Source organism: Lepisma saccharinum, chromosome 7 (genome assembly GCF_977018435.1).
Source record: "Lepisma saccharinum chromosome 7, izLepSacc3.1, whole genome shotgun sequence".
In the NCBI taxonomy this organism is placed as follows: Eukaryota; Metazoa; Arthropoda; class Insecta; order Zygentoma; family Lepismatidae; genus Lepisma; species Lepisma saccharinum.
The window spans coordinates 51,444,922-51,468,132 of NC_139235.1; the positions used below are offsets into that span (position 1 = coordinate 51,444,922).

Here is a 23,211-nt window from a genome sequence, read left to right on the forward strand (position 1 = left end):
GAAAAAATCTGATGCGTTGCACAAGAAAAGATATTCTGATATCATATTTTCGATTGGTGATCTAGTTCTGATACAGTCTCAGGACATTTCCAAATTGTCTGATAAAATTACTAAATCTTTATGTTTGAAATATCAGGGACCATATTTGGTTAAAACGTTCTGCTGGAAGACTGTAGACACACCAAGAATTTCTGAAGTTCACATGTAAGCTTTCTTAAAAAATTTCTTCCTCGCCTGAATCCATAGCTTTAGGCTTAGCTACTTGAGACCGACGAGTTTGTGTAATTTTGTCTTGTATATTTGTAAAGAGTACCTACTCCTGCTTTTCTTGTTGGATTTGTTATTTGTTTACATTTACGTAATCACGTGTTTTATGTAAATCAGTTTGAATGGTACCAGATAATGAATTGACTTAGAAATCGATTTCAGCCTTATCTGCAAAAAGGAATATTGTAAACTAAAAATTAATTCATATTCATGTGTTAGTCAAAAGTGTGTTTACATATATATATAATTGTACAAAGATACTGTTTCTTGTCCTTGTGTATTTCAGGAGATATTCTGGTATAAGGTCAACATAGAACAACTACACATGCACACAGCGCTACCCAAAGACCAAGGCACAAATTGGTACCTTTGTAAATTAGTACAGCAAGAAAAGGTGTTGTTATATTACATTGTATATTTTTGAGGGAAGAGGGGGAGGTTATCACCACCCCATTTCATAGCTGTACAATTTGGTAACACAACATCACATGGTATGACATCACGCTATGTAATCTCGAGGCCTCGTGTCCGAGCCATGAGAATCGCTCGCCCACTTGGTCTTGGGTAGCGAAGCTACACACATACACTGGGGGAAAGTTCCATTGCAGTTAAGTATTTCAAATAAGCCATGAATTAATTAATAATGTAAACTGCTTTAGTAAGCTTATCAGCCATTAGGGCTAAAACTAACATAACTAATTTAGGGGGTTTATTATTTTTATTTTTTTGATAATTAAACTTTCCTAGATTAGCATGGCCGATAACAGTACGGGTATCAATTCAACATATACAGGGGGGAACACTAAATCTAGGTGCCAATTGCTCAAGGTTATTTACTGGATATGTATCTATATCTACATGACTCATGTTAGAATTTGTGTTATTAGTTATTCTATTTACTGTTAATACGTTGATTGTAATAAACCTAAAGAATGAAAATATAACTTTGGTTATAAGTTATGTTTTATTGATATGGTCTGTGCCCTCACTACTAAGTACGTAGTTATATGGCTCAAGACAAATGGGGGCCCAGTATAACTTCCATTGCGTGGTAAGACGTTCACTCGTAAGTTGCTTGATCTGTAGAGGTAAAATATGTTGAGGAGGTCATAACGTGTATTATGTGAAAAATTGTCATGTAAGCTTAGCAGATTTCAATGAACAGAGATTTTTTACTGAGTCTGAGCCACGTGTGACCTAAATAGTTGCAATAAAGAGTATGGTGATTAAATAAGCAGAAAGAGTAAAATTTTGCAGAATTTTGCAACCCAAACGATAAGGAACAAAATTTTGCAATCACTTTCCATTTTTGTGGTGTGTGTCCAGTACTCGCAAGGGGAACATTTTATAGTATAGCTTTTTGCTTAGAGCAAAACAAAATTTCCAAAAAATCCCCCAGATGTCTCAGTGTCACCATGTTAAAGCATAGGAGCATCCCATCAGCTAACTGAAGTTCAACGAAACATTCCCTCCAAGTGCTGGAATCATTGACATAATTATGTGTCTGTGTGGGGACAGGAGTTATGGTGATTGTGTGTGTAATTTCGAAAATACTTTTAATACAAAACTTTATTATTTTATCTATCTAATGCAAAACTTTATTATTTTATCTATTAAAGTAGCAATTTTAAAATAAACACCAATAATAATTTTGATCATGAATATCTTTTGTTTAATTACCAGTGAACATTGATGCCATGAAGCAATTGGAGTGTTCAATTATAAATTAATATTTTCACATAATGGATTCAATAAACAGTTCATATTGAAAATTTAAGAATTTTTTAAAGTGTAGTTTTTTGCTTAGAGCATGATTTCAGTAATTTTGTATACTTTTGTGTGTGTGTCACACACTGCCGGATCTACAATTCATATTTTGAATGGGTGTACAGAAACGAATACAATATATACAGGTAAAGGTAAAGTTTCCTGTGCATGGCACAGTGCCATGGAGGCACATGATTTAGGGTATGTGGGAGTAAGTAGGCCCCAAATATTTTCGATTTCTGCAATCTTGGAGCACCACGCTGTAGCAGCCCTTACACACCATCCCTGGTATGCTTTGATATGATGCTAGGCGGGGCCTGGAACCACTATATGCCGGGACAAAGCCGGAAAAATTCCGACCTTAGATCACCCACCCCAGGTCTCCCATGTGGCAGTCAGACTAGAATCATCACGAGAAATACAGTGGTGAAGGTTTCTTCAGCCTATCTTTAATCAGGAAATAGTTATGACTGCATGATTGTAACAAATGTATCATTTTCCAGGGGGTGAGAAAACAGTGTCATGTATATCGCATCACCCCTTTCCAATTTAAAAATTTTTAGTTGAATTCAATATGGCAGACCAATGTGGTTCCCCCTAAGCCTAACCTGTTTCCTGTGTCTATCATGACCAATTGTACCCAGTCTATCTCCTTTACTTTTTGTAGGGGGTGTTAAGGGACTTTTAAATCACACTTTAGGCCCTTATATATGACATTGTCAACATGAGAACAAGAATTACACACACACACACACACACACACACACACACACACACACACTTATATTATATTATATATGTGTGTGTGTGTAAAAGTAAGTAGGTAGGTAGGTAGGTAGGTAAGTAGAGGGGGCCTTTGGTAATATTTTGCAGGGGGGGGTCAAGATTTGTGCATCCGGCACTGGTGTCACATAATAGTTTGTATTTCAAAATTTCCACATAACCTACTTTCTGAGTCTAAAATATCACTTAGCCGACACTTTAAATATTTCTTTGTTTTTTTCTTACCCTGGGGCTGGGATCTAAAAGAGTGCTTCTTTTGTTCCCCTTTGGACCAGCTCTGTAACTTATAACTGAACACAAGTAGTGGCTTACCAGCATAACTATAGGAGCCAAACACACCCAGCACACAGACCAGAATAAGCCTGGCCTTTTCCCAGTCATCTGGAAAATACAGTCGCAAAATTTACTTGCTCCAAATATCCATGATATGGAAATTGTCTGGAAGAATATCACCCAGAGAAGAGACATGCCGCTTGCAGAGTAGAAGTCCATCAACTGGAAGACATATGCTCCTCCCTTTGGAAGAAAGAAATGTAATACATAGATGTAAATTAAAAATATGTAACAATATCGGATATAACACGCATTAGATATAAGACATCCCAAGGATGTAAAGTACTTAATACATACAGACCATCATTCTAAAAAGTTATGGGTGTCTGTAAAATATCAAGGGGAAAATTTGAACCAATCCAAGGCTACAATCTAATTTAATTTCCCTGTGGTTGTTGCCTACTTATGGAGTTACTGTAATTTGTTTGAAGTTGAGAAACATAAAATAGAATTTTTTGATGTGTGTAGAATTGGAAGATCCATTTTTTTCTAAGCTTCTTCAAATTAATTTTCATCAAAAATTGGTTGATTTAAGTCTACGTACTGGACTGTAGTACCTAGACCTTAAAGTGTGATCCAAACACTGTGCAATGTTCCTCCAATGGGGGTTGAAGTCTTTGATGTCTAAATCTTACCATACACCTTAATTTAGCATAAGTTAAAGATTGGTCACTTGCCTAACATCACAATTTATCGACTGTCCACTCCTCCACATCCAAGACATTAAAACCAACTGAAAATATATCACCCCATGAACTTGGATGTGGGAGTAAATTCTACCCCAGCCTTTTCTATATCCTACATTAATTCCACTAACCATCACCCATCAAAGGAACGCCACTGAGTTGATTGTTGACCGTTACACGTGATCTTTAAATAATGTCTAAATAATTTCCAAATTATTTTTAACATATAACTAACAAAAATTGAATGATGTGGCTCAGTCGGTAACGCATCTGACTACCATGCTCAAGGTCCCGGGTTCGATCCCTGGCCGGTTCAAATCCGGGAACTTTTCTAACGATGGAAGCGGCGCCGTCGCCCATCCAGCGTCGAATAACATGGGTACCTGGGGAAAACCCTGGGGAGTAAAGGCGGTCAGGGGCATGATGCTGATCACATCACCCCCACTCACGACCGGATCAAGAAAGTGTGGGGCGTTACCCCCACACCCCTATATGCCTTCATGGCGTGGTGCTATGCACAGGGGAGGACTTTACCTTTTTTTTAAAAATTTAAAATAGTCACACTGAAATGTATAAATCAAATTACATGGAGTAACATTATTTCCTAAAGAGACCTCGCATACAAAACATAGTTCTCAATCCACTCTAGGAGGAACCTCTATCCTCCTGAAGTTTACGGAAATTAACCACCGTACTGATGGACTTGCAGTATGAACTAGGTGGCTGGGCATCAGCGGTGAGTGAAATTCTTATATAATATCAATACCCTTCTCTTAACAATCACATAATACTTTGTTACAGTCAAAGTATATGTGTATGTACCTTCAGTAAAAAAAAAGTACCCGGAATGTGGCTGGTAAAAGTCCCACATTGGAGGCATTGAGAATTCATTTTGTCCATAGGATGGCAGCACTGTACTGAATGACCACATAACGAGAGAGGGGTAGAGTAATCTATCCATCAGTTTGTACACATCAGCTGTTTACATTAGTTGTGTTAACGAGTGTCCTGCGATTTGCAGAATGGAGACAAATATCAAGCAAAGAATTTGTTTGAAATTTTGTGTTGCCAATGGACTGTCGTGTGCTGAATCGTTGAAAATGCTACAAAAGGCCTTTGGTGATTCCTGTCTATCTAAAACATAAGCGTATGCATGGTACAAGGCTATCAAAGAAGGCAGAGAGGTTGTTGCTGATTTGCCCCATACTGGTTGATCTTCCACATCAATGACTGACGAAAACGTTGGAAAAATCAGGACAATGGCGTGCGAGTGTGAGAGAGGTGGCTCGTAAGCTTGGCATATCACACATGTCCGTTCACAACATTTTGACTAATGTGTTAGGCATGAAACACATCGCAGTACAACTTGTTCCGAAGGAGTTGAATTTCCTGCAAAAAGCATGTTGCTGAAGACATGATTTCACGAGCCTCTAGTGACTCAACCTTCATGAACTGGTGATGAGACATTGGTGTATGAGTATGATATGCAAACAGATCAACAACCTTCGTAATAGCTCTTCGAAAATGAACCATGTAACATACTCGTTACGAGGTAATATAATGAAAGGATCTGGTACTATCGTGTAATAGATTGTCTTTTGTTTGATCACGTGACGTTCTCTGCTCGGCGAGAAAAGGCTTAGCCTGTTACGGAGTTCTTCCTTCCTGAGCAGCCGCAGAGTGCACACACATATATTCTAGGTTGGTTATATAGGTTGTACTTTATTTGTCTGTAGGTAAATGAATACGTTGAGTTGTGTTAAAGTATGATGATACATAAGGAATGTAAATCAAATTGTGGCTCAATTATTTGATCATATTTGTAATAAACAAGCAGATAATCCAAAATTAAATACATGTTTTAATTAATGAAACAACAGGACATCTGGTAAAATATTCATGGGTCCACTGCCATACTTTGCTTTCTAGTGTAGTTACCATTTGTATCTATCTTTCTTTTGTTTTAAGGTGGTTACAAATAAAGAGAGCATGGTTCTCTCACGTAGATTGTTTCTGATTAAATGCATGTAATAATTTGGTCTGTAACATTGCTAATATGGAACGTTTTAGTAGTACATTGCAGTCCAGGTTTGCTACTCTCGATCAAACTGGTGATTTCGGATTGCCTCTGCCAGTATCACGGGAACAACCTCTTGTTTCCTCGACCGTGTGCAATGCTGAAGGTCGCCAAACCGCTGCTCAGGAATCGACTGATAACAGTCAAGGTGAGAACGAACCAGTTTTTAAACAGTCACGTACACGATTTCCTTGTAAGCCACAATGGGTAGATAAGAAACCAGTAAGAAATCTGATTGATTTTTCTAGTGAATCTAGTGATGACGAAAACCTTGTTCGATCAAATTTGCCAATTTTTAGTGGCCACTGTTTGGATAAATTAAGTAATGTAGTTGCTCAACAAACATTGTCACCATTAATTTCACAAGTCCCTATTGTAAAAGAAGATGATAGTGTATCCATTTTCAATTTTTTGTATGAAGTGGAAAGAATACGAGAAAAGCAACTTTTTCCAATTAAGGAAATTCTAATCCAAAAAAAAAAAGCCAAAGTCGCTCAAAAATTAAGGTCATGGTCATTGTTTTCTTTGATTATCGTGGTGTTGTGCACTCAGAATTCCTTCCAGCATGACAAACTGTGAATAAAGAGTTTTATGTGACCGTTATGAGGTGTCTGCATGAGAATGTTCACCGGAAAAGACCAGATTTATGGAAAAACAATTCTTGGATTTTGCACCACGATAATGCGTCGTCACACACGTAGACCCTTGTTCGAGTGTTTTTGGCCAAAAACTCAACACATGCCCTCACCCAAGCCCCATATTCTACATGTGTTTTTTTTTTCTCTTTCCGTGAATCAAGTTGCCACTTCAGAGAAGGCATTTTGAATCAATTGACTCCATTAAAGGAAATTAGCAGAAGGAACTCAGGGCGATACCGTCTTCTGCATTTGAAAAGTGTTTTGCCCGGATTAAGCATTGGCATATATCTGTTGGCATATATGTGTTGCATCTGATGGGGCCTATTTTGAAGGCGACAAAATAAATGTTGATGATTAACCACGTATTTTGTGTTTTATTCACAAATTCTGGGTACTTTTTGTACATAGTAGTATATCCTATTTATGTACATTTATTTATAATTTGCATTTTTAATACACTTTTTTACACACTTCCCTATTTAATATTAACTAACTAGCACTAAATACAATTAAATATATATTAATATATATTTTTATTCCTTTTCATTATTATAAATAATTTATAATACATGCCTAAACCACAAGACATATAATAGAAACCAAATATGAGATTTACCAGTAAATATACAACAATGGTGTGGTAAAATATTAACATAGAAAACATACTCAGAAAAATCCTAACATGCCAACCTAAGAAACTCCAAATATGTAATACATAGATTTTGTAAATAAGATTTATTCTGGCTATAAGGATAAGACTTGGTACTCACACATATTAACCTAATTATGTTTATGTATGTTTATACTTTATTCTCATTATAACATAAGTAATAATATAAAAAAAGTGAAAAACAAAATGAATGGGGGAACCAGTAAATTCTGAGCAAACTGACACCATAATTTTATATGTAAAGGCACTAGGACATAAAGTGAAAGTATGTGGGTGTAGGTGAGTATTCTCAGGGTGTGATGGTTGTGTTGTTGGAAGTGAAATAACCTAAACCCTGCTGTAATTTTGGGCTGGAGTAGAATATACTAGATGTCATGGTTACATTATTGTTTCTGTACTTTGTTTTCTATGCACTACTGAGCATTTCACTTGTTAATTCATAAGTAATTTATTTGATAACTCATCTGCATAAGGGAAAAATAACTATGATTTAATTAAATCACTGGCAAAACAGTAAACAGAACCCCATGTGACAACAAGTATGTTAAATAACCATGTTACTCGGGAGATTCGACAAACTCTCTCGTCCTGAAGAAAGAATTTCCAGGCTCAAGTCATGAGGATTTGGTGAAATATATAAAGTGCTTTAGGCGTCCTCGTGGCAATGACAAGAAAACATAACAGAGATGCAATAACATGATGATACATGCTCAACCTGTATGTGGGGACTGCAGAAATTATATTTGCCACAACTGTTTAAATTCAATGTAAACATTTGGTACATTTTTAGTAACAATGGGGTTTGCTTTTATGTCAATACAGATATTATGTTTTCATTTTGTTGTTCTGGTATTAATTTTTGTTCATTATTATCTTATGTGTTTTTATTTTGTGTTTATTAACATAGTGTAAAACTAAAACCATGTTCAGGAATTTCCTGAAGTACAAATTGGTTCGCAGTAAATCTTTCCTTTCCACAAAAATACGTAATTATCTTTTATGCTTACTGCTTTTAATAATGAAATATAGGTGCTTACAAAATTATTTTCATTCCCATACTTCACATAGATTGGAAAATTGTTCCTGGTTTTTAGAATGAGGTAAAAAATACCCCACATCCAAGATAGCATACAGGTTAAATGAACTTGGTGATCAGTTTAGAAAACAGATCATCCACTCTCCAAGCTACTCACACAGTGTACAGAATGGAAAATGGTTTCCTGTACTTTAGTACAACATCATGTTGACATGCAAACTCCAATCAAGTATCCAGTCATCCTCAATTCAGCACCAAGAGTGCCAATCTATGTCTAGTTTCAATGAGGGTTCAATAAGTTACTTTAAATCTCATACTACAATCCAAAACTTAATACTATATAAGTAACAACTTTCTCACATTTCCTTTGCAATTAGTATCCTTAATATTTATTTTAAGCATTAAAATCACTTCATTGAATAAGACCAAGACTATCTTTCTTTCTCCATCCATGATTTGAATCTGGTATCAGTTTTCCTTTATCAGGCTGTTAAATATTCCCATCCTTCAATATTGTGTTGTGAGCTAGTAAGGCAATAAACAGAGCTTTGAAGAATTACTATTTCTTATGATTTCAGTGTATCTACATTGTCACTTTGTGTAATTGAGGAGTAAAGAACGTAAGTAATAGAGGAAAACCTGGCATATATTTCAATACAGTACACCATATTTACAATGGTCCCATAAAAAAATTGAATTAATTAATATGATTATTATTTTTTTTTTTTTTTAAATTATAAATAAAAGGTTGCATAACTTTACTACAACACCGACAATCAGAGACAATTTGGAAAGCTATCTTCTTCCTGTCACAAGCCAGCACAAATTGAAGAGTGATAGATGAAAAAAAAACTTTTGAAAAGACATTCAATTGTCTGGCTCCAGTTGGTAGGATCTTGTAGAAGCCCCTGCCAGGGTTATGGAGAAGATCTGAATGAAATATACGGTGGATAAGAAGACCTTCAAGGACAACAGAGAATAGTCCATGAAAGAATGAAGAGTTCACTTTCTGTGGAGAACAGGGAAATGACTCTGTTATAGAAGATAGACTTCAAAGGCTAAGGGAGTAGCCCCTGAAAAATGTGGGGGTTAAGCACGTGACCGACAGCCACACACTGTTATGATACCACATAGCCTCAGATTGATGTCAAACAGAAAATGGCACCTGCAGGCAGAGAAACTGGTGGTTGCAGCATGGAATGTCAAAGTGCATTGAGATCAATCAGGTGTTTTAACTTTAGGTTCTGTACCTTACACAAGGTAATCGTGTGCAGCAGCAGAAGCTTTTGTAACAAACTTATTGCACTATAAGCATCTCTTAATTAATTGTATCTTGGAAAAATTGATAAAAGCAATAACATAGTTTTGCATAAACAGCAAATTATCCTCTCACCATCCCTTTTGAATTTGTAGTTTAAGGGCTGTAAAAAATATTGAAGAAAGAAAGAAACAAATATATGGAAATGTCAAGTTTGAGCTCTCAACTGGAATTCAGATGATTACTTATATTCTTCTGATACATACACTGCTCTAGTTTTCATCTCATGGTGTTTAGCGTGAGACACACATACACACTTGTCACCATGTGTTAAACGACACTAGCGTATGGCACATCTTACTAACCTCCGAAACCATTGGCAGCCCCAGAAGAAACATGATTACACAAACTCCTAAAGTGAATTTCTTCCTGTTCGCTCTCAGCACTGTAGGCCAGTTGTCTACCATCCCTGTTACAAAAGATTCCACATTGCAGAATTCACTGTCGATGCCGAGGATCTAGAAAAATGATAAATATCATGGCAATGAAGACGTTGGCCAACCAGTGAAGTATTCCACCTGGTTTACCACATCAATTATTATTTAATTTATAGGATTAATTACATATTAATTAGATATATTAGAAATAAAACAAAATGCAGCCATACAAGTAAAATGGAAACACAAGTGAAGTTCAACAACTTCAAATTTTCTGGCAATTTCTACATTTATGAATAATGTTTGTTTACTGGCAGTATACCAGTTTATATGGGAGAATACATCACTGTGATGAACTCACTGTGATGAACTAAGACTAAACCTTTGATTTGGCTTTTTTCTCTAATGAAAATGCTGCAGAGAGTCAAAAAAGCATTTGTTCTGCATTTGCTTCTCTTAGCATTTGTAATGACTATTCCAGTTAACCTGAAGAGACAGTAACACAATGTTAAATAAAACAATCATTCTTTAGCTTAGCAGGCCTAGAACCTAACTTTGAATTCAAAATAACATGTTTGTGTCGCAAATTTTGTTTTAGTAAATTTTGCCAAATTCCAAAACTTCAATAAACTAAGTACAGGTAGGAAAATGAACACAATTGATATTTCAATGTAATATCACTGGATCATGAAATAAATTTATTTGATATTTTGAATAGAATTATTATAAGTACGTTTCCATAAAGTATAATTTTAATCAATATCTATTTTAAGGTACCATAAGATTGCATAGCAATTAGTATTCAATTACAAATTTATATGTTCATATTATCAATGGGCCTTGTCAAAAATTTCTGGGATTATTTTAGATTGTTGTAAATCTGCTGTACTACATTCATTTCTAAGAATGACCATACTCTATGCACAAATTAACTAATGCATAATTGAAGAACAGGTTGGCATGGAAAAACACAGTTTATCATAAAGAGCGACTTTTGCTGTCTCATCTTGTTAGTCCTCTTCTCTTTCATTAACTGACAATGAATAGATTAAAAGGAAGACCAGTAGCGGTGATTAGGAGGGGCAGTTCCCCCACTTTTTGCCGTTTTTGCTCCCCCCTTATGCTAAACCTTATCTACGAAGGGAAATATACTGTCTTTGCCCCCCCCCCAGTTTTGGCACCTTGCCTCCCCCCCTGCCCTTTCAGTTTTAGAACCTAATGGCTGCCACTGAGGAAGACTGGGCCACGCTCCCTTGGAAAAGTTGTTTCAATATTTTAGAAATGGAATCATTCCATGTCAAATCACCTACACTATCTCACCCACTGACACAGATATCCATGCAAATTTTTATACTTGTAGCCTTGAACTACGTAAGAAATCACATGAAATTTTTCTTCTGTGGGTCTTATAGTTTTTAATGTTATACGAGGTATTTTTCAGAATTTGTTTATATGTGCTGCATCTGACTCTTTGCTCCAGGTACTCTAAGAAAAATATCACTTTTCAGCATGCAACCTCTGTAGCTCCATGAAATATTCTCTGTAAGCCACTCAAAGTTCAGAGATCCAAATCTGTGATCTCACTGTTTTCAAAATGATTTTCCATGAAGAAAGCATATTTTACACTGCCCATAATATGAAAGTCAATCAATGAATTAATGCCCCAAAACATGATGTAGCAGGATGGCATTGGGGAACTTGAAGAAAACATAATACCCCCCCCCCCACACACACACACACACACCATCACACACACACACACACACACACACACACACACACATACATATCATCTGATGTCACACAAGTGAATGTCAACAATTGATACATCCTCATAATGAGATCGAATTACTGATAAATGTTTCACTTCTGACGGATCGCCCCAACCTAACATTTTTAAGCCTAGATTCATCTGCATCAAAATGGCAGTCATGACAAAAATTTTATTCTGCAACTCTGTTACTTCTTTAAAGTTATAAGTTATTGATCTTTCATGGTAACATATTTGCATGCAATTTTCAGTTTATTATGAAAATAAGAATTTCAAAATATCCACTTTATCGTATAAGTAGGGCCCGGGATGTTATGTTAAAACATATTTTTTATTTGTTATCTGATCAAATACTGTGGTGAGATCTGCTCGTATCTGATGAAAATGAGCTGAAATAGACAAACTTGATAAGACATATTTTTCCAATTTCCCATTTTTACAACATATTTCTTCAATTTACTCATAATAAGACATTTCTGTATAATTTCGTAATTGTCTTGCATATAATCGGTTATTTTATAATTTATTCTTCACACCTTTAGCGCAACAGATAGTTTATATTATTGATGGCAGGATAAAGACATTTTAGACTAAGAAATTAAAAGCAGATGCCATCTTTTCTTGCTAACTAGTACAGGACAATAATACCCACCCCCTACTTTTATAAGGCTGACAATTGATAGCGGTGTAAGCATTATTGGGGAAAAAGGATCTCCATCATTGTTGTGTGGCCATGAGACTACCAGACAGGAAGCAAACAAGTTTCAATTGTTTGCACAATGCAGCCCCCACTCTATAGGCAATCGAGTATGGGAGTCTCAAGATCAGTTGCCATTTGAGACAGACACATATCACTATTAGTGCGAATGAATAGAATGCCAGGAACAGAAACTTCTGCACCAAGATTGTAAGTGCTTTGTGGAACAGAACCGTATTTAGTGTAACTTGTTTTGACCAAAAAAAAATGTAGACTGCTTTTTAAATTCCATATATGAGACTCAGTTAATAAGTAACGAGGCAGAGGATATTTCACAGTACTCACTTAATGAACCTCAGAAGTATTGTCTGCCACTGTTTAGGCATTTATCCCATTGTGACACGCAGTCGCAAAATGGCATGCTCGTAGAACTCCTTTGGCTGCTATTGGAACCAATTGCACACGTACTCCTTGACGTCATAGTCCGATTGAAACCATTGTCCCCTCAGTGCTTTTTTGAGCTCACTGAAGTTGTGGAAGTCACACGAGGACAGATCTGGACTATAAGGGAAGGTGACTCAGGACTTCCCACTGAATATATTTCAGACATTCCTTTGTTGCGTTGGCTGTGTGTGGTTTAGCGTTGTTGTACAATAGGACAACACCACGAGAAAGGTGACTGGGACGTTTCGATTTGATTGCCTTCCTGAGCTTCGTTAGCATTGGGCATTGATCACAGCTCTATGCTCCAGGAAGTCGATGAGGAGTGGTCCCTTGTGATCGAAGAAGAACGAAAGCATGACCTTGCCAGCACTAGTGTGGAGGGTCTTGAACGTTTTGGTGCAGGAGATGCCTCCATTATGCATCGCAGTCAAACACGGAATGACTGGACATGGGTGCTGCTCAGTTAGCAGCCTTTACGTATACCTTGCCAGACACATAATATCTTCTAGTGGGAAAACACATGCAAATCAGTTTCGTCACACCTGCCCCTCCTATTCGGTCCCATCAACCCATTTCTAACTACCACAGTTTTGGTGTAATATCCTCTGCCTCATTATTTATTGACTGAGCCTCATATTTAAAATCCTCCTGAAATGTTGTTTATGTATTGATTGCTGCCACAAGATGATATGTGCATTGTGGAACTGAAATAATATTGAGTGTAACATGTTCTGACCAAAATTTTGAAGGCTGCTTTTAAGATTTTCTATAGTTAAGATCAGCCTTAAGTGATTGTGTTTGTGTTTTGATTGCCTACATTTACCAGAGTTGTAGCAAGATGCCAATTATGCTTTGTGTCCACAAAGGTGTAAAAATTACATAATAGTAAATGAAACTTAGGATAACTGCAGTGAACTTCACAATATTTACAGTATTTTTCCACTACATTCTTCGGTTATAGGAATTCTGACTTCATTTAATACCCCACCTCCACCCTAGTCAATCTTCACTGGAAGATACTGACTAACTAACTAACTAACTCTCTAGCCTTCTTAAACTCGAAGGTTCATGGCTGCAGCAACACAGGCCTTCCATCTGTCCCTATCTTGAGCAAGATCTATATACTCTTTTCCATCCCTACCTATTTCCTTTAGGTCCATCTCAATGTTGACCCTCCATGTTCGTCTTGGCCTTCCTACAGGTCTCTTACTATCAGGTTTCCCAACAAGAATCCTCTAAACTCTTCTTTCCTCTCCCATTCGTGCTACATGACCTGCCTTACATAAGTCTTCTTGATTTAATTATTCTAATAATATCTGGACATGAATACAAATTATGTAGTTCTAAATTATGTAACCATGTCCACTCACCTGTCTCCTCATTCCTTTTAGGTCCTTTCAAATACTCTTTAATTTATGTTCCTCCCTCAATGTAAGGGACCAAGTTTCACACCCATATAATACTACAGGCAAAATTACTGTTTTGTATATTTTCACTTTTAGTTTCTTAGATATTCAACAAGAAGACAAAAGTTTATGAAGAGAGAAGTAACATGCATTTCCTGAATTAAGCCTACTTTTTATTTCCTCTTTAATATATTTTTCATTTGTTAATATTACTCCTAAGTATTTGAATTTGGAAACTGGTATAACATATATTTAGTTTTCTCTTTGTTAACTTCAAAACCTATATCTTCAGCAGTTTTGAAAAATATTTTAGCATTAATTGTATTTATATCATCCCCTAATAAGTCTATATCATCTGCATATACTAACAACTGAGTCACACCATTTAATTTTAGTCCTTCATAAGGTTGTTTTACCTTCCTAACAGCCAATTCTAAGGTAAAATTAAAGAGCAATGGAGATAATGGATCTCCTTGTTTTAACCCATCATGAATTGTAAATTTGTCAGACACATTAATACCCACACGAATTTTACTTTCTGTTTCACTGCTGCATATTTTTATCATACTAACAAGCTTCTTAGGTATTCCAAACTTGACTAATATATTATATAATTTATCTCTATTTACCGAATCATATGCTTTTTTTAAATCAATGAATAACTGATGGAGATTTTGATTATATTCCCACTTTTTTTCAAGTGTCTGTCTGATGTGAAAAATTTGATCTGTAGTTGATCTGTTACGTTTAAATCCACATTGATAATCACCTATAATTTCATTAGCATATGGGGTTAGTCTTGTTAAAAGAATGTTAGATAATATTTTATATGTTGTTGAGAGTAGAGAAATTCCACGGTAATTATTGCAGTTCATTTTATCACCTTTTTAAAACATGGGAACAATTATGGATTCTTTCCACTGTTGAGGGATTTTTTTTTCATATTAAATAAATTAATTTATGAATTTGACATATTAACAAATTTCCACCATATTTAATTAACTCAGCTGGTATTAAATCAATGCCAGGTGCTTTGTTATTCTTTAGCCTTTTAATAGCATCTTTAACTTCAGTCAAGTTAGGTTCTGGAACTTCTGTGCATACTTCATTTACTTCTGATTTATCTCCTACATGAACATTTAAAAGGTCATTAAAGTAGTTCTTCCATCTATTTAGAATATCGCTTGGGTCAGTTAGAAAATCACAGTCGTTATCTTTTATCAAGTTTACTTTCGGATGCCACCCCTTTTTAAATTAATTTACACCTTTATATAAATCTCTGATATTTTTGCTTTTGCTGTTTGTTTCAATTTCGTTAATTTTGTTTTTCAAGTAAACTCTTTTTTTACTTCTAAAAGTCCAGTTGACTTCTCGCTTTATTCTATTCTAATTACTTAGATTTGTATCATCAGAGTTATTTAACCACCTAAGTCTAGCCTGATTTCTTATTTCTATTAGATTATGACATTCATTATCAAACCATGGCTTACTTTTTCTTGGTTTATGGTATCCTATACTTTCTTTAGCTGCTGATTTTATTGCATTACGTATGTTCTCCCAATTCTTATTTACGTCTGTGTCATTTATATTTTCATCATCATTTAAATCCTGCAAAACATCAAATCAATTTGACAGTTTAATTTGGTAATCTTTCTTAATTCTTTCATCAGCAAATTTTCCTGTATTAAATTTTATAACTTTTAGATTTAGATTTTGTTGCTTATGATTTATCACTGAGAGTCTTTCTCTTAATTTAGCAATTACTAAATAATGGTCACTGGCACAGTCAGCACCTCTATGTGTACAAACGTCAATTATACTAGTATGCATTCTCTTATCAATGAGAATATGATCTATCTGATTATGAGTTTTACCATCTGGAGAAAACCAGGTATATTTATGGATATCTTTATGTTTAAAAGTGGTACTTTTCACAATTAAATTCTTTGAGGTTGCACAAGATCATTACTTAATTCATGAAGACTTTCTTTAGCAATCATGGGTTTAAATGTCTCTTCTTTGCCAATCTGTGCATTACAGTCACCTAACAGAATTTTCATATCATACTGAGAAAATTTATCAAAGACCTGTTCTAACTCTGTATAAAAATCATCTTTAGTATTATCATCTTTATCTTCCATTTGTGCATGTATGTTTATTAAAATAATTTTACACCACCTACCCTGTAAAACTGCATATGATATCCTATCATTAATAAATTCTACTGTTTTAAGAGCTGAGATAATTCTATTATTTACGAAAAAGCCTGTTCCAAAATTATGATTTTCAGTACCACCATAGAAAAAAGTATAATTTTTAGTTTTACAATTCCCTTCTCCTGGCCACCTAACTTCCTGGACAGCTACTACATCTAATTTATACTTAACTATCTCATTCATTGTACACTGAAATGCCCCAGGCCGGTAAAGTCTCAGAACATTCCAGGTGCCTAATTTAATATCCTCATTCCTAATGTAGATCTTATCCTTAGTCCAGGGACCTCCCAAAGTAGTCCCCACCCGGAGATCCAAAGGGGGGACTATTTTACCTGCAGAACATTTTACTTTGGGAACATCCATGGCCTAATATTGCTGTTTCTTGACATGTCTTTTTACAGTGCAGAGTTGTCAGCCTAACACCAAATATAAATGGAGGACAGCACCTGCTGTTGGTCAGCGGATCTAGCTGGGAGGATCACATTGTAGTCCACCAACCATACCCCACTTCTGCCGATTGTGGGACGCTCATAGAGGCCCAACAGAGCAAAATGTTGACCATTTCACTCTGTTGGTTGACTAACTGCAGTGAACAAGTCACTGGGCGATGAGGTCGTCACATCCCTACAGCTGGAAGATACTGACTTCCCATATAATGAAAATTCGAAAGTACTGTTGTGCATATATTTGGGTATACTTTGAATATTTCTGCATTTTCCGACATATTTTAAATTTTTGTAACATATTTTTCGATTTTTTTGACATTCTTTTCAATTTTCCTGACATAATTACATACATATTTTACAGTTTTATAGATCATAAAGTGCTGGGCCCTACATATAACATATAGCATGATCATCTAATGTGGCCACCCAAAGTCTAAAAACAAAACCTTGAAGCTTTCTGATCATGTTTGGATTCAAACTCTATGTTTTGAATGTTCCACAATTCAATGATTGGACCAAAAAAAAAAGTATTAGGCTAGTCAATGGAATAATAATGGTTGCTTTTTTGATGAGATACATATACACAGGGTGAGTTAAAATCTGACACTATGGGACAACTTCATTACTAATAGAGGTAGCAAATAATGGAGAGAGGAGAAATATGAAGTTCTTGATCTAATGTGCTAGAATTTTAGTAGGGGTTCAGTGTACAACATATTGCATGACATCTTGCATACGAGTAAACCCCCTTGTAGTGCCATCCATGTAAACAGCCCAGTGCCAACTAGGATATTCCAGTAGGCTGTTTGATTTGGCCTTGACTTAATAAGTTACTTGAACTAACTAACTCTCTAGCCTTCTTAAACCCGAAGGTTCATGGCTGCAGCAACACAGGCCTTCCATCTTTCACTATCTTGAGCAAGATCTATATACTCTTTTCCATCCCTACAGATTTCCTTTAGATCCATCTCAACGTTGTCCCTCCATCTTTGTCTTGGCCTTCCTACAGGTCTCTTACCATCAGGTTTCCCAACAAGAATACTGTAAACTCCTCTTTTCTCTCCCATTCGTGCCACATGGCCGGCTCACCTAAGTCTTCTTGATTTAATTATTCTAATAATATCTGGACATGAGTACAAATTATGTAGTTCTAAATTATGTAACCTTCTCCACTCACCTGTCTCCTCATCCCTTTTAGGTCCAAATATTTTCCTAAGGATCTTATTTTCAAATACTCTCAATTTATGTTCCTCCCTCAATGTAAGGGACCAAGTTTCACACCCCCCATATAATACTACAGGCAAAATTACTGTTTTGTATATTTTAACTTGTAGTTTCTTATATATTAAACGAGAAGACAAAAGTTTATGAAGGGAGAAGTAACATGCATTTCCTGAATTAAGCCTACTTTTTATTTCCTCTTTAATATAATTTTCATTTGTTATTATTACTCCTAAGTATTTGAATTTGGAAACTGGTTCAAACGAGTTGTTATCAATAATTAGATTTTGATTATTACCTAACACTTGGTTTCGGCCTGTAAGCATATATTTAGTTTTCTCTTTGTTAACTTCCAAACCTATCTCTTTAGCAGTTTTGAAAAATATTTTAGCATTATTCTTAATTGTATTCACATCATCCCCCAGTAAGTCTACATCATCTGCATATGCTAACAACTGAGTCACACCATTTAATTTTAGTCCTTCTTTAGTTTCTTTTACCTTCCTTACAGCATATTCTAAGGCAAAATTAAAGAGCAATGGAGATAATGCATCTCCTTGTTTTAACCCATCATGAATTGTAAATTTGTCAGACATATTAATACCCACGCGAATTTTACTTTCTGTTTCACTGGTGCATATTTTTATCATACTAACAAGCTTCTTAGGTATTCCAAACTAGGTTGGAAGCGGCCCCGGCGCCCACCCAGCATCGAATAACATGGGTACCTGGGGGAAACCTTGGGGGGTAAAGGTGGTCAGGGGTGTGATGCTGATCACATCACCCCCACTCACGACCGGATCAAGAAAGTGTGGGGCGTTACCCCCACACCCCCTATACGCCTTCATGGCGTGGTGCTATGCACAGGGGAGCACTTTACCTTTTTTTACTAATATATTATATAATTTATCTCTTTTGACCGAATCATATGCTTTTTTGAAATCAATGAATAGCTGATGGACATTTTGATTATATGTGAAAAATTTGATCTGTAGTTGATCTGTTATGTTTAAATACACATTGATAATCACCTATAATTTCATTAGCATATGGGGTTAGTCTTGTTAAAAGAATGTTAGACAATATTTTGTATGTTGTTGAGAGTAGAGAAATTCCACGGTAATTACTGCAGTTCATTTTATCACCTTTTTTAAACACAGGAACAATTATGGATTCTTTCCACTGTTGAGGGATTTCTTCTTTATTCCATATTAAACAAACTAATTTATGAATTTGACATATTAATGAATTTCCACCATATTTAATTAACTCAGCTGGTATTAAATCAATGCCAGGTGCTTTGTTATTCTTTAGCCTTTTAGTAGCATCTTTAACTTCAGTCAAGTTAGGTTCTGGAACTAAAGGTTCTGCTGTGTATACTTCATTTACTTCTGATTTATCTCCTACATGGACATTTAAAAGGTCATTAAAGTAGTTCTTCCATCTATTTAGAATATCGCTTGGGTCAGCTAGAAAATCACCGTCTTTATCTTTTATCAAGTTTACTTTAGGTTGCCACCCCTTTCTAAATTAATTTACACCTTTATATAAATCTCTGATATTTTTATTTTTGCAGTTTGTTTCAATTTCGTTAATTTTGCTTTTCAAGTAATCTCTTTTTTTTACTTCTAAACGTGCGATTAACTTTTTGCTTTATTCTATTTTAATTGTTTAGATTTGTATCATCAGAGTTATTTAACCACCTAAGTCTAGCCTGATTTCTTATTTCTATTAGATTATGACATTCATTATCAAACCATGGCTTACTTTTTCTTGGTTTATGGTATCCTATACTTTCTTTAGCTGCTGATTTTATTGCATTACGTATGTTCTCCCAATTCTTATTTACGTCTGTGTCATTTATATTTTCATCATCATTTAAATCCTGCAAAACATCAAATCAATTTGACAGTTTAATTTGGTAATCTTTCTTAATTCTTTCATCAGCAAATTTTCCTGTATTAAATTTTATAACTTTTAGATTTAGATTTTGTTGCTTATGATTTATCACTGAGAGTCTTTCTCTTAATTTAGCAATTACTAAATAATGGTCACTGGCACAGTCAGCACCTCTATGTGTACAAACGTCAATTATACTAGTATGCATTCTCTTATCAATGAGAATATGATCTATCTGATTATGAGTTTTCCCATCTGGAGAAAACCAGGTATATTTATGGATATCTTTATGTTTAAAAGTGGTACTTTCCACAATTAAATTCTTTGAGGTTGCAAAAGTAATCAATCTTATACCATTATCATTACTTAATTCATGAAGACTTTCTTTACCAATCGTGGGTTTAAATGTCTCTTGTTTGCCAATCTGTGCATTACAGTCACCTAACAGAATTTTCATATCATACTGAGAAAATATATCAAAGACCTGTTCTAACTCTGTATAAAAATCATCTTTAGTATTACCATCTTTATCTTCCGTTGGTGCATGTATGTTTATTAAAATAATTTTACACCACCTACCCTGTAAAACTGCATATGATATCCTATCATTAATAAATTCTACTGTTTTAAGAGCCGAGATAATTCTATTATTATGATTTTCAGTACCACCATAGAAAAAAGTATAATTTTTAGTTTTACAATTCCCTTCTCCTGGCCACCTAACTTCCTGGACAGCTACTCCATCTAATTTATACTTCACTATCTCATTAACTGTACACTGAAATGACCCAGGCTGGTAAAGGCTCTCCAGGTGCCTAATTTAATATTTAATATTAATAAGTAACTTATTAATAAATTTAATAAGTTACTTGCTACATAAATATTTGTTTCTGTACATGGCGTTATTAAAAAACACAACTACACATTCTTCTGAGCATCTGTGTAACTTGGAGCCTAACTTTGGCATGGGGGGAGAGAGGGGGATTGAACTTGAAACTAAACTTGGGGAGGGAGCAGGGGCATCGCGCCAGAAATTTTCGACCAGGTGGGCAGAAGCTCCATAGTGATAGATTAGGGTGGGTAGTATAAATGTAAGACCATGTATGTGTACATAAGACATACGAGGTGTGGCTAGAAAAAAACCGGACTGTTGCTACAAAATATTTTATTGGTTATTTTGTACAATACGGACATTATCCCCTTCAAAGTACTCCCCTGCACTAACGATACACTGCTCCATACGTATCTTCCATTGCTCGAAGCAGTGCTGGAAATAATTTTCTGAAACCATGTTCATGACCTCCGTCGCTTTCGTTGTCACAGATTCTACGGTCGTAAATCTGGTTCCTTTTAGTGCTGATTTGACCATTGGGAATAAAAAAAAGTCGCACGGAGCGATATCCGGTGAATAGGGTGGATATTATAACACTGAAATCCCATGCTTGGCCAAAAAAGCCTTGACTGACAATGCCGTGTAGACAAGAGCATTGTCCTGATGAAGAATCCATGACTTGCTTTTTCACAAATCAGGTCGTCATCTTCTTACTCGCCCACGAAGAGTCGTCAGCACCATAATGCAACGTTTGAAATGTTTGATTCAGTTTTTGACGTGCAAGGCTGTTCAGAACACGAGTCGTCCGCGTTCAGTTCTCGTCCCTCTTTAAACCTTTGAAACCACTCAAACACTTGCGTGCGTGACAAACACTCATCTCCGTATACTTCCTTCAACAAACCATAAGTTTCTGTGGCGGATTTTCCGAGTTTCATAAGAAACTTCAAATTGATATGCTGTTCCACTTTCACACTTAACATTCTTCCGACGGAGCACAGATGTACGGTTCACTTCGTCCACAAGCTACAGTGGAACTGAGCGCTGCGCACCCTGGAAAATCACACAGTTGATAGGCAGGATATCACGTTATACACTCATGCACCGCTTGACCTTGACGTGCTTGTCGTTTGTCGACAGCAACATCAATCTGGTTATTTTCTAGACACACCTCGTATGTATCCCCCTCTCTCTTACACTCCTGACTTTCTTCTTACTTCTTTTCCCTTTCCTTGTTTTCCTCTGTATTTTTTTCTAATCTATCCTTGCATCTTGTTCCATTTCCTTTCGTTTTGTCTCTGATGGACATTTATTTCAAGGAAGTGTTTACACATGCGCAACCATACCCCAGCCATACATTCTAATCACATTCTTTCATGCATGTTAATACAGTGAAATAAATTTGAATTAGATTTAAGCTTGTGTTGCAAATACAAGGCACGTAATTGATTTTATGTATTCGGCGACAATGGCGCATCCCCACAAAAATCATGTCCATGTCATCCGTCCCATCCCCCCAAATCATATCATTTGCACCCTGAAACTATATCATAATCCCCACACTGACAGTAACTTTTTCCTTAGCTTTTTGTTACAAATGATGCACCTAGTTTAAAATACGCAGTATACCAACACTAAGCACTATATTTTAAGAAGTGATGTTTCTCATGAATATGGAGAATATTGCTCATGTCTTGTAATGCAGCTGTAGCATAAAAATTCACATACACCTCAGTAAAGCATCAAACACGCATTGTTGCAACAAACACATCATTGCGAGCGAAGCAAGCAAGAACATTTTTACATCTATTTCTTTTCAGGCTTATAAGAATATTAATTTAATGGGGTGTCAATACTTACTTAGGATCCCGGGATATTTAGTCTAAGACTTCTGTTTTGGCATGTTTGGGGTTGAAAACGTGTGGATACCATATCGCTAAATACAGTCTCCAAAATTTAATGTTCAAACTCTCTCTTCACTACAGAAATCCCTTGACAATCTAAGATTTAACACTTTATCATCCTATCTCCCCCTTTAAATTTAATACTCAATCCTACCACAAAATTGTCCATGCAAATTTTAGACTTACTGTTGATATTGAAGACTGGATATTGCCTCCTCCAAAAAATTAATTCTCAGTCTCCTCACCAAAATTTCTGCAACATTCTAAGACAATAGTAATACACAAGAAATGGATACCATAATGCTCAATGCCCCTCTAACTAAAATACCTGCCATAATCTAAGACTTAGAGTTGAATACTGTCCCCGCCAATGTTTAATTCAGAATTCCCCCCAGAACCCACGTGTCAATTAAGGCCTAATATATA

General features: G+C 35.6%; 1 protein-coding gene across 3 annotated transcripts in view; it reads right to left on the reverse strand.

Annotated features, from left to right (window-relative positions):
- The window catches only part of LOC145989853 (sodium- and chloride-dependent GABA transporter 1-like), a 271,956-nt gene that overhangs the window by 19,678 nt on the left and 229,067 nt on the right, over positions 1–23,211 (reverse strand). For all 3 annotated transcript variants that reach the window (XM_083125309.1, XM_083125311.1, XM_083125310.1), the window contains 2 exons: positions 9,881–10,033; positions 3,130–3,333 (listed from right to left, as the gene is read on the reverse strand). In XM_083125309.1, the coding sequence (XP_082981435.1) occupies positions 3,130–3,333; positions 9,881–10,033 (357 nt within the window). The remainder of the gene's footprint in view (positions 1–3,129; positions 3,334–9,880; positions 10,034–23,211) is intronic.